We start from the raw sequence: 19140 nt of genomic DNA, 5'->3' as shown, positions 1-19140 counted from the left end.
TTCTTCTCCATTCAAACTTAGCTCCCAATTGACTTGACCCTCAACCCTACTGTACCTAATAACCTTGCTCTTATTCACATTTACTCAACTTTCTTCTTTCACACACTTTACCAAACTCAGTCACCAGCTTCTGCAGTTTCTCACATGAATCAGCCACCAGCGCTGCATCATCAGCGAACAACAACTGACTGACTTCCCAAGCTCTCCCATCCCCAACAGACTTCATACTTGCCCCTCTTTCCAAAACCCTTGCATTCACCTCCCTAACAACCCCATCCATAAACAAATTAAACAACCATGGAGACATCACACACCCCTGCCGCAAACCTATATTCACTGAGAACCAATATATATTTTATTTTATCATTTTAATTTGTCGCTGTCTCCCGCATTAGCGAGGTAGCACAAGGAAACAGACGAAAGAATGGCCCAACCCTCCCACTTACACATGTATATACATACACGTCCATACATGCAAATATACATACCTATACATCTCAACGTATACATATATATATATACACACACTGACATATACATATATACACATGTACATAATTCATACTGTCTGCTTTTATTCATTCCCATCGCCACCCCGCCACACATGAAATAATAACCCCCTCCCCCCGCATGTGTGCAAGGTAGCGCTAGGAAATGACAACAAAGGCCACATTTGTTCACACTCAGTCTCTAGCTGTCATGTATAATGCACCGAAACCACAGCTCCCTTTCCACATTCAGGCCCCACAGAACTTTCTATGGTTTACCCCAGACACTTCACATGCCCTGGTTCAATCCACTGACAGCACATTGACCCCGGTATACCACATCGTTCCAATTCACTCTATTCCTTGCATGTCTTTCTTCCTCCTGCATGTTCAGACCCCGATCACTCAAAATCTTTTTCACTCCATCTTTCCACCTCTAATTTGGTCTCCCACTTCTCCTCATTCCCTCCACCTCCGACACATATATCCTCTTGGTCAATCTTTCCTCACTCATTCTCTCCATGTGACCAAACCATTTCAAAACACCCTCATCTGCTCTCTCAACCACACTTTTTATTTCCACACATCTCTCTTACCCTATTATTACTTACTCGATCAAACCACCTTTCACCACATATTGTCCTCAAACATGTCATTTCCAGCACATCCACCCTCCTTTGCACAACTTTACCTATAGACCACGCCTTGCAACCATATAACATTGTTGAAACCATTATTCCTTCAAACATACCCATTTTTGCTTTCCGAGATAATGTTCTCAACTTCCACACATTCTTCAACACTTCCAGAACTTTCGCCCCCTTCCCACCCTATGATTCACTTTCGCTTCCATGGTTCTATCCGCTGCCAAATCCATTCCCAGATATCTAAAACAGTTCACTTCCTCCACTTTTTCTCCATTCAAACTTACCTCCCAGTTGACTTGTCCCTCAACCCTACTGTACTTAATAACCTTGCTCTTATTCACATTTACTCTCAACTTTCTTCTTTCACACACTTTACCAAACTCAGTCACCAGCTTCTGCAGTTTCTCACATGAATCAGTCACCAGCGCTGTATCATCAGCAAACAACAACTGACTCACTTCCCAAGCTCTCTCATTCACAACAGACTGTATACTTGCCCCTCTTTCCAAAACTCTTGCATTCATCTTCCTCACAACCCCATCCATAAACAAATTAAACAACCATGTAGACATCACACACCCCTGCCGCAAACCTACATTCACTGAGAACCAATCATTTTCCTCTCTTCCTACACGTACACATGCCTTACATCCTCGATAAAAACTTTTCACTGCTTCTCACAACTTGCCTCCCACACCATATATTCTTAATACCTTCCACAGACCATCTCTATCAACTCTATCATATGCCTTCTCCAGATCCATAAATGCCACATGTGAATCCATTTGCTTTTCTAAGTATTTCTCACATACATTCTTCAAGGCAAACACCTGATCCACACATCCTCTACCACTTCTGAAACCACACTGCTCTTCCCCAATCTGATGCTCTGTACATGCCTTCACCCTCCCAATCAATACCCTCTCATGTAATTTCCCAAAAATACTCAACATACTTATACCTTTGTAATATGAGCACTCACTTTTATCCCCTTCACCTTTGTGCAATGGCACTATGCAAGCATTCCGCCAATCCTCAGGCACCTCACCATGAGACATACATACATTAAATAACCTTAGCAACCAGTCAACAAAACAGTCACCCCCTTTTTTAATAAATTCTACTGCAATATCATCCAAACCCGCTGCCTTGCTGGCTTTCATCTTCCGCAAAGCTTTTACTACCTCTTCTCTGTTTACCAAATAATTTTCCTTAGCCCTCTCACTTTGCACACCACCTCGACCAAAACACCCTATATCTGCTACATTCAACTAACCTTCAAAATACTCACTCCATCTCCTTCTCACATCACCACTACTTGTTATCACCTCCCCATTAGCCCCCTTCAATGAAGTTCCCATATTACATATACATATTACAAATGAAGGTTAGAGACTGGGCATGAATGAATGTGGCCTTTGTTGTCTTTTTCTAGCAGTACCTCATGCGCCTGCTGGGGGAGGGAGGGGGTGCTATTTCATGTGTGGCGGGGTGGCATCAGGAGTCGATGAAGGCAGCAAGTATGAATATGTACATGTGTGTATATGTATATGCCTGTGTATGTATATGTATGTATAGGTTGCAATTTATAGGTATGTATATATGCGTGTGAGGGCGCTTATGTATATACATGTGTATGAGGGTGGGATGGGCCACTCTTTCATCTGTTTCGTTGCGCTACCTCACTAACGCGGGAGACAGCAACTAAGTATAATAAATAAATGAAATAGGGGAGAAAGAATACTTCCCATGTATTTTCTGTGTGTTGTAGAAGGCGACTAAAAGGGGAACGAGCGGGGGGGCTGGAAATCCTCCCCTCTCATTTTTAATTTTCCAAAAGAAGGAACAGAGAAAGGGGCCAGGTGAGGATATTCCCTCAAAGGCTTCATCCTCTGTTCTCAATGCTACCTCGCTAACATGGGAAATAGCAAATAGTATACTTAGTCACTGTTTCCCACATTAGCGAGGTAGCCCAAGGAAACACACGAATGTATATACAAATGTATGTATATATAAATGCCCACACACGCACGTGTGATGTCTGATGCTCTGTATATGCCTTTACCTTCTGAATCAATACCCTCCCATATGATTTCAGGAATACTCAAGAAACTTATGCCTCTGTAATTTGAACACTCACCTTTGCCTTTGTACAATGGCACTATGCATGCATTCTGCCAATCCTCAAGCACTTCACCTTGATCCATACATACAATGAATATCCTTACCAACCAATCAACAACACAGTCACTCCCTTTTTTAATGAATTCCACTGCAATACCATCAAAACCCACTGCATTGCTAGCTTTCATCTTTCCCAAAGCTCTCACTACCTCTTCTCTGTTTACCAAACCATTCTCCCTGATCCTCTCACTTCGCACACAACCCCGACCAAAACACACTGTATCTGCCAGTGTCATCAAACACATTCCCAACAAACCTTCAAAGTGCTAACTGCATCTTCTCATTTCATCCCTACTTGTTATTACTTTCCCATTTGCCCCCATCACCAATGTTTCCACTTGTTCTCTCGTCTTATGCACATTATTTACCTCCTTGCAAAACATCTTTTTATTCTCCCTGAAATTAATGATACTCTCTCACCCCAACTCTCATTTTTCCTCTTAACTCTTAACTCTTTTCTTAACCTCCTGCCACTTTCTTTTATCCAGCTCCCAGTCATTTGCACTACTTCCCTGCATGAATCATTCAAATGCCTCTCTCTTCTCTTTCACTATCACATCCCATTCCTGCTCCACTTCCTTCACGTCATTTGCTCTCACCTTTTGCCATTCTACACTCAACCTATCCTGGTACTTCCTTACACAAGTCTCCTTTCAGGGTCACTTACTTTCACCACTCTCTTCTCCCCAACATTCTCTCTCCTTTTCTGGAAACCTCTACAAATCTTCACCTTTGTCTCCACAAGATAGTGATCAGACATCCCTCCAGCTGCTCTTCTCAGCACATTAACATCCACAAGTCTCTCTTTAACACACCTGTCAATTAACACGTAATCCAATAACACCCTTTGACCATCTCTCCTACTCACCTACGTATTCTTATATATATCTCTCTTTTTAAACTAGGTATTCCCACTCACCAGGCCTTTTTCAGCACAGTAATCCACAAGCTCTTCACCATTTCCATTTACAACACTGAACACCCCATGTACACCAATTATACCCTCAACTGCCACATTACTCACCTTCGCATTCGAATCACCCATCACTATAAACCGGTCTCGTGCATCAAAGCTGTTAACACACTCACTCAGCTGCTCCTAAAACACTTGCCTCCCATAATCATCCATCTCTCTCCATCCACTTTCAGTTTTATCGATATCAATCTAGAGTTTACTTTCTTACATTCTATCACATGTTCCCACAACTCCTGCTTCAGGAGTAGTGCTACTCTTTGCTTTGCTCTTGTCTTCTCACTAACCCCTGCCTTTACTCCTAAACCACTCTTTCCCTTTACCCTTGTACTTCGTTTCACTCAGAGCCAGGAAATGGGGAGGAAAAATACTTCCCACATACTCTTAGCATGTTGTAGAAGGCAATTAAATGGGGTAGGAGTGGGAGGGTGAAAATCCTTCCCTTTTACCATTTAAATTTCTAAAAGTTGGAACAGAAAAATGGGCCAAACAAAGAGTCCTCATCTTCCTTAAAGAGTTATACTAGGATATCTTAATGAGTTTGGTTGTAATCAAGATGAGAAGAATGGAGAAATGGGAAGCACATTTGAGGAGAAAAACCTGGATGTTTAGCTCTTGAATAAATAGCTAATGGGGAAGGGGAATTAATGGTTTGGGAGTGTCTTCAGTATAAAGTCAGGGGATAGCATGAGGGCAAGAGGTAAGGAAGGGATTACATAAATACTGAAGCAGGAGTTGTGGTACTACGTGAAAGAGTGTGAGGAAGTGAGAACCAAAATGATGTCACTGAAAGTGGGTTACAAGAGGTGGGTGATTCTTAATGCTTATGAACCTGGAAATACGGGGACTCAGGAAGACAGGCAAGCGTTTCAGAAAGAGCCGAGTGAGTATTTCAGCAGTTTTGATACATGGGCTTGAGTATTGGTGAGGGGTAATTTGAGTGCAAGAGTGGGTAATGTGGCTGTTGAGGGTACAACAAGTGGACATGGGGTACCTAGTGTTGTAAATAAAAATGGTGAACAGCTTGTGGAATTATGAGCTGAAAAAGACTGGTGATTGGGAATACTTGGTTTAAAAAGAGAGACATAAATAAGTAGTCATGGGTGAGTAGGAATGATGGAAAGCTGTCATTACTGGATTACGTACCAATGCAATTGATAGGGATGCAAAGGAGGGAATTCTGGTTGTGAACATTCTGACAGGGGTAGCTGGTAAGATGTCTGAGCATTACTTGGCAGAGAAGAAGGCGAAAGTTTTCCTTTCTTAATTCTGCCCTGTGAAATTTTGTGAAATTGGGAAGCAGTAACCTAGTTAAATTCATCTGTAAAAGATAGAAATTTCTAACTATACTACATTTATTTCTATACATCGCTTGTTTTATATCATTCAGTTTCAAAACACATTCAACTTTGCAATAATGTAAATATGCTGGGCATAAAGATATTCTCCTCTCTGTCTTGTGAATCCAACAAAATGAATACGAAAATAATTGCTTTTCAAGAGCTAGAGATGTTGTAAGAGTGATGCAATTACTTTTCTTCTTAGCAGGTATACCATATCTACAGGGACCTTATTCACCCCAGTATGAAGTACTGCCCACATATTTGCAGTAATCCTTTTTCCACCTCTCTGTTTGCATAAGTGATATCAAAACCTTTCTGCTTCATTAACTCTCCTGCTATCACTTCTTTTTAAACATCCATTAACATTCACCATGATGCTGCTTCCATCTCCAAGCCCCCATAACCTGAACTTGTGGAGTGTGGAGACCAGCCACAACAGAGCTCATTGATGTGATACCTAATTCCCTCATACAGCAAAGTTGCAAAAGTATCCCCTCTCTTCAGTCTTTCCGTTTCTATAGTTTTTCAACATTTACATATAGGTCTGAAAAACACCTTAGACATCCAGATTCTTTCAGTATTCATTATCCTAAAACACATTATCTTACCTTTTATCTGAATTGGCCATGGTTGGGGCATACTTTTGTTTGTCATGTTGGGAAAAAAAAGGGGGGGATGATGATGCTAATGTCATTTCCTGGTACAGTGGTTCTCAAGGTACAACAAAGTACTTAAAATCTGTGTCATTTGGGAAAACAAACATACATCAGAAATGAAAGTGACAACATCAAGAGTAAGTACTATGCAATGCTTAGCAGCATTGAAAAGGTTAAAAAAACAAGTGATGATGAATGGCAAAGAATGTTACCCAAGCATTGCCTCAACTCTGCACTGTGACATCATGGGACCTTTGTGGGCTACTGCATGGTTATTATATCCTGTAAACAAGTATCTGATGGCCACATGTGTTCTATGATGGATGGAGGGGTGAATCCTCAGGGACACACCTTAATCTGATGAACAAAATGCAACTTTAACCCCCACTAAGCAAGTGACTTCTCAGTTGCTCACAGCGCAGGTGAAAAATTCATCAAATCTTTAAGTTCTCACCTGGAAAACACATAAAGATGGATGGTTTTCCTGCAGCAACCAATGCCTCAACAAGCCTTTTTGCCTGTGTGGTCTTGCCTGAATGGTCACACCCTTCGAAGACAATAAGTGCTCCACGACGACTCTTGCATGACGACTCTTCAAACCCCATCTTTGAAACTTTTCGATCTGCAAAGCTGTTAAAGTGTTATTCAAACCTACATACATAATACAAAATAAATGCCAGGACCCTTTTATGGGGCTCCAGCAGTTTCAAGAATCACAAGCAAGAAAATGACAGACTCCTCTTAAGTGAAGAGTTAGTTCCTCAACAAGATCACTCACTTTCATCTCTTAACGATCTTACAGATTCTTCAAAGATGAATTTTCACTTGGTAGTGCAGCTACATGCACACAGAGTCCAATCACACACACACAGTGGTTCAGAGTGAAAGGCCCCAGTATCATTATTATTTAACAGGAGGAGAGCTTCAAGATTCAGTATGAGAGAAAGACTACAGAGTTGCAATTTTGGAGGGAGGGGTGAATATGTAGTCTACTGGGATTAGAGAGCCTGGGAAGTGAGTCAGTTGTTGCTCGCCGATGATAGAGCACTGGTGGCTGATTCAAGTGAAAAACTGCAGAAATTGGTGACTGAGCTTGGAAAAGTGGGTAAAAGGAGAACGTTGAGAGTATATATGAATAAGAGCAAAGTTATTAGGCACAGCAGAGTTGAGGGACAAGTTAATTGGGATGAGTTTGGAGGAAGAAAAATTGAAGGAAGTGAAGTGTGCTAGATATCTAGAGTCGACATAGCAGTGAATGGAACCAGGGAAATGGAAGTGAGTCATGGGGTGGGAGAGAGGGCAAAGATTCTGGGAGCGATGAAGAATGTGTGGAGAGAACATTATCTCGGAGAGCAAAAATGGAATATTTGAAGGAACCGTTCTTCCAACAATATCATATGGTTGGGAGGCATGGGATATAGATATGGTTGTATGGATGAGGGTGGATGTGTTGGAAATGAAATTTATGAGGACAATAAATGCTGTAAGGTGGTTAGATTAAGTAAGGAAAGGGTAAGAGAGATGTTTGGTAATAATAAGTGTGTGGTTGAGAGAACAGAAGAGGGTGAGTTAAAATGGTTTGGATATATAGAGAGAATGAATGAGGAAAGGCTGACAAAGAGGATATATATGTCAGAGGTGGAGGGAACTGGGAGAAGCAGGAGCACCACACACGAATGCTAAAGACTGACTTTGAACGAATGTAGCCTTTTTAGTCTGTTCCTGGCGCCGCCTTACTGGTGTGTGTGTGTGTGTTACTATTTCATGTGTGGCGGGGTGGTGATGGGAATGGATGAAGGCACCAAGTATGGATATGTTCATGTGTATAAATGTATATGTCTGTGTATGTATATGTATCTATATATTGATAGAGATACTCTGTGGAAGGTATTAAGAATATATGGTGTGGGAGGCAAGTTGTTAGAAGCAGTGAAAAGTTTTTATCGAGGATGTAAGGCCTGTGTACATGCAGGAAGAGAGCAAAGTTATTGGTTCTCAGTGAAAGTAGGTTTGCGGCAGGGGTGTGTGGTGTCTCCATGGTTGTTTAATTATGGATGGGGTTGTTAGGATGGTGAATGCAAGAGTTTTGGAAAGAGGGGCAAGTATGCAGTCTGTTGTGGATGAGAGACCTTGGGAAGTGAGTCATTGTTGTTCGCTGATGATACAGCACTTGTGGCTGATTCATGTGGGAAACTGCAGAAGCTGGTGACTGAGTTTGGTAAAGTGTGTGAAAGACAAAAGCTGAGAGTAAATGTGAATAAGAGCAAGGTTATTAGGTACAGTAGGGTTAAAGGACAAGTCCATTGGGAGGTACGTTTGAATGGAGAAAAACTGGAGGAAGTGAAGTGTTTTAGATATCTGGGAGTGGATTTGGCAGCGGATGGAACCATGGAAGCGGAAGTGAATCCATAAACAAATCAAAACCATGGAGACATCACACACCCCTGCCGCAAACCAACATTCACTGAGAACCAATCACATTCCTCTCTTCCTACACGTACACATGCCTTACATCCTAAATAAAAACTTTTCACTGCTTCTAACAACTTGCCTCCTACACCATATATTCTTAACACCTTCCACAGAGCATCTCTATCAACTCTATCATATGCCTTCTCCAGATCCATAAATGCCACATACAAATCCATCTGCTTTTCTAAAAATTTCTCATGTACATTCTTCAACATAAACACCTGATCCACACATCCATAACCACTTCTAAAACCACACTGCTCTTCCCCAATCTGATGCTTGGTACATGCCTTCATCCTCTCAATCAATACCCTCCCATACAATTTCCCAGGAATACTCAAAACAAACTTATACCTCTGTTATTTGAGCACTCACTCTTATCCCCTTTGCCTTTGTACAGGGGCACTATGCAAGCATTCCACCAATCCTCAGGCACCTCACCATGAGTCATACACACATTAAATAACCTTACCAACCAGTCAACAATACAGTCACCTTCTTTTTTAATAAATTCCACTGCAATACCATCCAAACCCACTGCCTTGCCGGCCTTCATCTTCCGCAAAGCTTTTACTACCTCTTCTCTGTTTATCAAATCATTCTCCCTAACCCTCTCACTTTGCACACCACCTCGACCAAAACACCCTATATCTCCCACTCTATCATCAAACACATTCAACAAACCTTCAAAATACTCACTACATCTCCTTCTCACATCACCACTGCTTGTTATCACCTCCCCATTAGCCCCCTTTACTGAAGTTTCCATTTGTTCCCTTATCTTACGCACTTTATTTACCTCCTTCCAAAACATCTTTTTATTCTCCCTAAAATTTACTAATACTCTCTCACCCCAACTCTCATTTGCCCTCATCTTCACCTCTTGCACCTTTCTTTTGACCTCTTGCCTCTTTCTTTTATACATCTCCCAGTCATTTGCTCGTTCCCTCCACCACTGACACATATATCCTCTTGGTCAATCTTTCCTCACTCGTTCTCTCCATGTAACAAAACCGTTTCAAAACAATCCTCTTCTGTTCTCTCAACCATACTCTTTTTATTACCACACATCTCTCTTACCCAATTATTACTTACTCTATCAAACTACCTCACACCACACATTGTCCTCAAACATCTCATTTCCAGCACATCCACCCTCCTCCGCAAAGCTCTATCTATAGCCAACTCCTCACAACCATATAACATTGTTGGAACCACTATTCCTTCAAATATACCCATTTTTGCTTTCCGAGATAATGTTCTTGACTTCCACACATTCTTCAACACTCCCAAAACTTTTGCCCCCTCCCCCACCCTATGATTCACTTCCGCTTCTATGGTTCCATCCGCTGCCAAATCCACTCCCAGATATCTAAAACACTTTACTTCCTCCAGTTTTTCTCCATTCAAACTTACCTCCCAATTGACTAGTCCCTCAACCCTACTGTACCTAATAACCTTGCTTTTATTCACATTTACTCTCAGCTTTCTTCTTTCACACACTTTCCCAAACTCAGTCACCAGCTTCTGCAGTTTTTTACACGAATCAGCCACCAGCGCTGTATCATCAGCAAACAACAACTGACTCACTTCCCAAGCTCTCTCATCCACAACAGACTGCATACTTGCCCCTCTTTCCAAAATCTTGCATTCACCTCCCTCACAACCCCATCCATAAACAAATTAAACAATCATGGAGACATCACAATCCCTTGCCGCAAACCAACATTCACTGAGAACCAATCACTTTCCTCTCTTCCTACACGTACACATACCTTACATCCTCGAAAAATACTTTTCACTGCCTCCCACACCATATATTCTTAATACCTTCCACAGAGCATCTCTATCAACTCAATCATATGCCTTCTCCAGATCCATATATGCTACATACAAATCCATTTGCTTTCCTAAGTATTTCTCACATACATTCTTCAACATAAACACCTGATCCACACATCTATAACCACTTCTAAAACCACACTGCTCTTCCCCAATCTGATGCTCTGTACATGTCTTCACCCTCCCAATCAATACCCTCCCATATAATTTACCAGGAATACTCAACAAACTTATACCTCTGTCATTTGAGCACTCACTTTTATCCCCTTTGCCTTTATACAATGGCACTATGCAAGCATTCCGCCAATCCTCAGGCACCTCACCATGAATCATACATACATTAAATAACCTTACCAACCAGTCAACAATACAGTCACCCCCTTTTTTAATAAATTCCACTGCAATACCATCCAAACCCACTGCCTTGCCGGCTTTCATCTTCCGCAAAGCTTTTACTACCTCCTCTCTGTTTACCAAATCATTCTCCATCACCCTCTAAATTTCCATACCACCTCGACCAAAACACCCTATATCTGCCACTCTATCATCAAACACATTCAACAAACCTTCAAAAACTCACTCCATCTCCTCACATCACCACTACTTGTTATCACCTCCCAATTAGCCCCCTTCACTGAAGTTCCCATTTGTTCCCTTGTCTTATGCACTTTATTTACCTCCTTCCAAAACATCTTTTTATTCTCCCTAAAATTTAATGATACTCTCTCATCCCAACTCTCATTTGCCCTCTTTTTCACCTCTTGCACCTTTCTCTCGACCTCCTGCCTCTTTCTTTTATACATCTCCCACTCATTTGCATTTTTTCCCTGCAAAAATCGTCCAAATGCCTATCTCTTCTCTTTCTCTAATAATCTTACTTCTTCATCCCACCACTCACTGCCCTTTCTAATCAACCCACCTACCACGCTTCTCATGCCACAAGCATCTTTTGCGCAAGCCATCACTGCTTCCCTAAATACATCCCATTCCTCCCCCATTCAACTTACGCCCTTTGTCCTCACCTTTTTCCATTCTGTACTCAGTCTCTCCTGGTACTTCCTCACACAAGTCTCCTTCCCAAGCTCACTTACTCTCACCACTCTTTTCACCCCAACATTCTCTCCTCTTTTCTGAAAACCTCTACCAATCTTCACCTTCGTCTCCACATGATAATGATCAGAAATCCCTCCAGTTGCACCTCTCAGCACATTAACATCCAAGAGTCTCTCTTTCGTGCGCCTATCAATTAACACATAATCCAATCATGCTCTCTGGCCATCTCTCCTACGTACATACGTATACTTGTGTATATTTCTCTTTTTAAACCAGGTATTCCCAATCACCAGTCCTTTTTCATCACATAAATCTACAAGCTCTTCACCATTTCCATTTACAACAGTGAACACCCCATGTACACCAATTATTCTCTCAACTGCCACATTACTCACCTTTGCATTCAAGTCACCCATCATTATAACTCGGTCTCGTGCATCAAAACTACTAACACACTCACTCAGCTGCTCCCAAAACATTTGCCTCTCATGATCCTTCTCATGCCCAGGTGCATATGCACCAATAATCACCTATCTCTCTCCATCCACTTTCAGTTTTACCCATATCAATCTAGAGTTTACTTTCTTACATGCTATCACACACTCCCACCACTTCTGTTTCTGGAGTAGCGCTACTCCTTCCCTTGCTCTTGTCCTCTCACTAACCCCTGACTTTACTCTCAAGACATTCCCAAACCACTCTTCCCTTTTATCCTTGAGCTTCGTTTCACTCAGAGCCAAAACATCCAGGTTCCTTTCCTCAAACATACTACCTATCTCTCCTTTTTTTCTCATCTTGGTTACAGCCACACACATTCAGACACCCCAATCTGAGCCTTTGAGGAGGATGAGCACTCCCTGCGTGACTCCTTCTTCCGTTTCCCCTTTTAGAAAGTTAAAATACATGACTGGGAGATATATAAAAGAAAGAGGCAGGAGGTCAAGAGAAAGGTGCAAGAGGTGAAAAAGAGGGCAAATGAGAGTTGGGGTGAGAGTATCACAAAATTTCAGGGAGAATAAAAAGAGGTTTTGGAAAGAGGTAAATAAAGTGCGTAAGACAAGGGAACAAATGGGAACATCAGTGAAGGGGGCTAATGTGGAGTTGATAACAAGTAGTGGTGATGTGAGAAGGAGATGGAGTGAGTATTTTGAAGGTTTGTTGAATGTTTTGATGATAGAGTGGCAGATATAGGGTGTTTTGGTCGAGGTGGTGTGCAAAGTGAGAGGGTTAGGGAGAATGATTTGGTAAACAGAGAAGAGGTAGTAAAAGCTTTGCAGAAAATGAAAGCCGGCAAGGCAGCAGGTTTGGATGGTATTGCAGTGGAACTTATTCAAAAAGGGGGTGACTGTGTTTTTGACTGGTTGGTAAGGTTATTTAATGTATGTATGACTTATGGTGAGGTGTCTGAGGATTGGCGGAATGCTTGCATAGTGCCATTGAACAAAGGCAAAAGGGATAAAAGTGAGTGCTCAAATGACAGAGGTATAAGTTTGTTGAGTATTCCTGGGAAATTATATGGGAGGGTATTGATTGAGAGGGTAAAGGCATGTACAGAGCATCAGATTGGGGAGGAGCAGTGTGGTTTCAGAAGTGGTAGAGGATGTGTGGATCAGGTGTTTGCTTTGAAGAATGTATGTGAGAAATACTTAGAAAAGCAAATGGTTTTGTATGTAGCATTTATGGATCTGGAGAAGGCATATGAGAGAGTTGATGGAGATGCTCTGTGGAAGGTATTAAGAATATATGGTGTGGGAGGTAAGTTGTTAGAAGCAGTGAAAAGTTTTCATCAAGGATGTAAGGCATGTGTACAAGTAGGAAGAGATGAAAGTGATTGGTTCTCAGTGAATGCTGGTTTGTGGCAGGGGTGCATGATGTCTCCATGGCATGTTGTTTAATTTGTTTATGGATGGGGTTCTTTGGGAGGTGAATGCAAGACTTTTGGAAAGAGAGGCAAGTATGCAGTCTGTTGTGGATGAGAGAGCTTGGGAAGTGAGTCAGTTGTTGTTCACTGATGTTACAGCGCTGGTGGTTGATTCATGTGAGAAACTGCAGAAGCTGGTGACTGAGTTTGGTAAAGTGTGCAAAAGAAGAAAGCTGAGAGTTAATGTGAATAAGAGCAAGGTTATTAGGTACAGTAGGGTTGAGGGACAAGTCAATTAGGAGGTAAGTTTGAATGGAGAAAAAGTGGAGGAAGTGAACTGTTTTAGATATCCGTGAGTGGATTTGGCAGTGGAACCATGGAAGCAGAAGTGAATCATAGGGTCAGGGAGGGGGCAAAAGTTCTGGGAGCATTGAAAAATGTGTGGAAGTCGAGAATGTTAGCTTGGAAAGCAATAATGGGTATGTTTGAAGGAATAGTGGGTCCAACAATGTACTATGGTTGCGCGGCTTGGGCTATAGATAGAGTTGTGCGGAGGAGGGCGGATGCGCTGGAAATGAGATGTTTGAGGACAATAAGTGGTGTGAGGTGGTTTGATCGAGATAAGAGGGTAAGAGAGATGTGAGGTAATAAAAAGAGTGTGGTTGAGAGAGCAGAAGAGGGTGTTTTGAAATGGAGAGAATAAGTGAGGAAAGATTGACAAAAAGGATATATGTGTCAGAGGTGGAGGGAATGAGAAGTGGGAGGCCAAATTGGAGGTGGAAAGATGGAAAGAAAAAGATTCTGAGTGATCAGGGCCTGAACATGCAGGAGAGTGAAAGTTGTGCAAGTAATAGAGTGAATTGGAACGATGTGGTATATCGGGATTGACGTGCTGTCAATGGATTGAACCAGGGCATGTGAAGCGTCTGGGGTAACCATGGAAAGTTTTGTGGGGCCTGGACGTGGAAAGGGAGCTGTAGTTTCAGTGCATTATACATGACAGCTAGAGACTGACTGTGAACGAATGTGGCCTTTGTTGTCTTTTCCTAGCGCTACCTCGCGAACATGCAGGGGGAGGGGGTTGTCATTTCATGTGTGGCAGGGTGGCAACAAGACTGAATAAGGTCAGACAGTATGAATCATGTACATGTGTATATATGTATATGTCTGTGTGTGTATATATATGTATACATTGAGATGTATAGGTATGTATATTTGTGTGTGTGGACGTGTATGTATATACATGTCTATGTGGGTGGGTTGGGCCATTCTTTCGTCTGTTTCCTTGTGCTTCCTCGCTAACGCGGGAGACAGCGACAAAGTATAATAAATAAATATAAATATATATAAATATATATTGGGAGGTAAGTTTGAATGGAGAAAAACTGGCAGAAGTGAAGTGTTGTAGATATCTGGGAGTGAATTTGGCAGCGGATGGAACCATGGAAGCGGAATCGTAGGGTGGGGGAGGGGGCAAAAGTTCTGGGAGCATTGAAGAATGTGTGGAAGTCGAGAACATTATCTTGGTAAGCAAAACTAGGTATGTTTGAAGGAATAGTGGTTCCAACAATGATATATGGTTGTGAGGCATGGGCCATAGATAGAGTTGAGCGGAGGAGGGTGGATGTGCTGGAAATGAGATGTTTGAGGACAATATAAGGTGTCAGGTGGTCTGATCAAGTAAGTAATGAAAGGGTAAGAGAGATGCGTGGTAATAAAAAGAGTGTGGTTGAGAGAACAGAAGAGGGTGTTTTGAAATGGTTTGGTCACATTGAGAGAATGAGTGAGGAAAGATTGACAAAGAGAATGTATGAGTCAAAGGTGGAGGGAACAAGAAGTGGGAGACCAAATTGGAGGTGGAAAGATGGAGTGAAAAAGATTCTGAGTGATCGGGGCCTGAACATGTAGGAGGGTGAAAGGCATGTAAGGAATAGAGTGAATTGGAACGATGTGGTATACCAGGGTCAACATGCTGTCATATACAAATAAAATAAATATTATATCTATATTTATCTATTCATTATACTTTGTCGCTGTCTCCCTCGTTGACGACGTAGCGCAAGGAAACAGATGAAAGAATGGCCCAACCCATCCTCATACACATATATATACATACACGTCCACATATGCATATACATACCTATACATCTCAATGTATACATATATATACACACAGACATATACATACATACACATGTACATAATTCATACTGTCTTTTATTCATTCCTGTCGCCACCCCGCCACACATGAAATGACAACCCCCTCCCTCCACATGTGTGCGAGGTAGCACTAGGAAAAGATAACAAAGGCCACATTCGTTCACACTGAGTCTCTAGCTGTCATGTATAATGCACCAAAACCACAGCTCCCTTTCCACGTCCAGGCCCCACACAACTTTCCATGGTTTACCCCAGACGCTTCACATGCACCGGTTCAATCCATTGACAGCACGTCGACCCCAGTATACCACATCATTCCAATTCACTCTATTCCTTGCACGCCTTTCACCCTCCTGCATGTTCAGGTCCCAATCACTCAGAATTTTCTTCACTCCATCTTTCCACCTCCAATTTGGTGTTCTACTTCTCCTCGTTCCCTCCACCTCTGACACATATATTCTCTTTATCAATGTTTCCACACTCATTCTCTCCATGTGACCACACCATTTCAAAACACCCTCTACTGCTCTCTCAACCACACTCTTTTCATTACCACACATCTCTCTTACCCTTTCATTACTTAATCAAACCACCTCACACCATATATTGTCCTCAAACATCTCATTTCCAGCACATCCACCCACCTCCGCACAAGTCTATCTATAGCCCATGCCTCACAACCATATTACATTGTTGGAATCATTATTCCTTCAAACATACCCATTTTTGCTTTCTAAGATAACATTCTTGACTTCCACACATTTTTCAACACTCCCAGAACTTTCGCCCCCTCCCCCACCCTATGAATCACTTCCACTTCCATGGTTCCATCCGCTGCCAATCCACTCCCAGATATCTAAAACGCTTCACTTCCTCCAGTTTTTCTCCATTCAAACTTATCTCCCAATTAATTTGTCCCTCAACCCTACTGTATCTAATAACCTTGCTCTTATTCACATTTACTCTCAGCTTTCTGCTTTCACACGCTTTACCAAATTCAGTCACCAGCTTTTGCAGTTTCTCACCGAAATCAGCCACCAGCGCTGTATCATCAGCAAACAACAACTGACTCGCTTCCCAAGCCCTCTCATCCACAACAGACTGCATACTTGACCCTCTTTCCAAGACTCTTGCATTCAACTCCCTAACAACCCCATCCGTAAACAAATTAAACAAACATGGAGACATCATGCACCCCTGCCGCAAACCAACATTCACTGAGAACCAATCACTTTCATCTCTTCTTACACTTACACATGCCTTACATCCTAAATAAAAACTTTTCACTGCTTCTAACAACTTACCTTCTATACCATATATTCTTAATACCTTCCACAGAGCATCTCTATCAACTCTATCATATGCCTTCTCCAGATCCATAAATGCTACATACAAATCCATTTGCTTTTCTAAGTATTTCTCACATACATTCTTCAAAGCAAACACTTGATCCACACATCCTCTACCACTTCTGAAACCACACTGCTCTTCCCCAATCTGATGCTCTGTACATGCCTTCACCCTCTCAATCAATACCCTCCCATATAATTTCCCAGGAATACTCAACAAACTTATACCTCTGTAATTTGAGCACTCACTCTTATCCCCTTTGCCTTTGTACAATGGCACTATGCACGCATTCCGCCAGTCCTCAGGCACCTCACCATGAGTCATACATACATTAAATAACCTTACCAACCAGTCAACAATACGGTCACCCCCTTTTTTAATAAATTCCACTGAATACTATCCAAACCTGCTGCCTTGCCGGCTTTCATCTTCCGCAAAGCCTTTACTACCTATTCTCTGTTTACCCAAATCATTTCCCTAACCCTCTCACTTTGCACACCACCTCGACCAAAACACCCTTTATCTGCCACTCTATTATCAAAAACATTCAACAAACCTTCAAAATACTCACTCCTCCTTCTCACCCCACCACTACTTATCATCATCTCCCCATTAGCCCCCTTCACTGATGTTCCCATTTGTTCCCTTGTCTTACGCACTTTATTTACCTCCTTCCAAAACATCTTTTTATTTTCACTAAAATTTAATGATACTCTCTCACCCCAACTCTCATTTGCCCTCTTTTTCACCTCTTGCACCTTTCTCTTGACCTCCTGTCTCTTTCTTTTGTACATCTCCCACTCATTTGCATTATTTCCCTGCAAAAATCGTCCAAATGCCTCTCTCTTCTCTTTCACTAATAATCTTACTTCTTCACCCCACCACTCACTACCCTTTCTAGTCTGCCCACCTCCCACGCTTCTCATGCCGGAAGCATCTTTAGTGCAAGCCATCACTGCTTCCCTAAATACATCCCCTTCCTCCCCCACTCCCCTTACATCCTTTGTTCTCACCTTTTTCCATTCTGTACTCAGTCTCTCCTGGTACTTCCTCACACAAGTCTCCTTCCCAAGCTCACTTACTTTCACCACTCACTTTACCCCAACATTCTCTCTTCTTTTCTGAAAACCTCTACAAATCTTCGCCTTCGCCTCCACAAGATAATGATCAGACATCCCTCCAGTTGCACCTCTCAGCACATTAACATCCAAAAGTCTCTATCAATTAACAAGTAATCCAATAACACTCTCTGGTCATCTCTCCTACATACATATGTATACTTATGTATATCTCTCTTTAAATCAGGTATTCCCAATCACTAGTCCTTTTTCAGCACATAAATCTACAAGCTCTTCACCATTTCCATTTACAACAATGAACACCCCATGTACACCAATCATTCCCTTAACTGCCACATTACTCACCTTTGCATTCAAATCACCCTTCACTATAACCCAGTCTCATGCATCAAAACTACTAACACACTCACTCAACTGCTCCCAAAACACTTGCCTCTCATGATACAGTGAATTGGAACGATGTGGTATATCGGGATTGACGTGCTGTCAATGGATTGAACCAGGGCATGTGAAGCGTCTGGGGTAACCATGGAAAGTTTTGTGGGGCCTGGACGTGGAAAGGGAGCTGTAGTTTCAGTGCATTATACATGACAGCTAGAGACTGACTGTGAACGAATGTGGCCTTTGTTGTCTTTTCCTAGCGCTACCTCGCGAACATGCAGGGGAGGGGTTGTCATTTCATGTGGTGGCAGGGTGGCAACAAGACTGAATAAGGTCAGACAGTATGAATCATGTACATGTGTATATATGTATATGTCTGTGTGTGTATATATATGTATACATTGAGATGTATAGGTATGTATATTTGTGTGTGTGGACGTGTATGTATATACATGTCTATGTGGGTGGGTTGGGCCATTCTTTCGTCTGTTTCCTTGTGCTTCCTCGCTAACGCGGGAGACAGCGACAAAGTATAATAAATAAATATAAATATATATAAATATATATTGGGAGGTAAGTTTGAATGGAGAAAAACTGGCAGAAGTGAAGTGTTGTAGATATCTGGGAGTGAATTTGGCAGCGGATGGAACC

General features: G+C 42.0%; 1 protein-coding gene across 3 annotated transcripts in view; it reads right to left on the bottom strand.

The window, feature by feature from the left end:
- Positions 1-19140, bottom strand: part of LOC139762020 (thymidylate kinase) — a 114039-nt gene that overhangs the window by 74473 nt on the left and 20426 nt on the right. For 2 of the 3 annotated variants that reach the window (XM_071686802.1, XM_071686804.1), the window contains exon 2: positions 6746-6921. In XM_071686802.1, coding sequence (XP_071542903.1) covers positions 6746-6921 — 176 coding nt within the window. The remainder of the gene's footprint in view (positions 1-6745; positions 6922-19140) is intronic. The other variant, XM_071686811.1, reaches the window with a different exon arrangement.

This window comes from Panulirus ornatus, chromosome 3 (genome assembly GCF_036320965.1).
Source record: "Panulirus ornatus isolate Po-2019 chromosome 3, ASM3632096v1, whole genome shotgun sequence".
In the NCBI taxonomy this organism is placed as follows: Eukaryota; Metazoa; Arthropoda; class Malacostraca; order Decapoda; family Palinuridae; genus Panulirus; species Panulirus ornatus.
The sequence above is the reverse complement of the archived record's forward strand: the minus strand, read 5'-3'. Positions and strand labels throughout refer to the sequence as shown.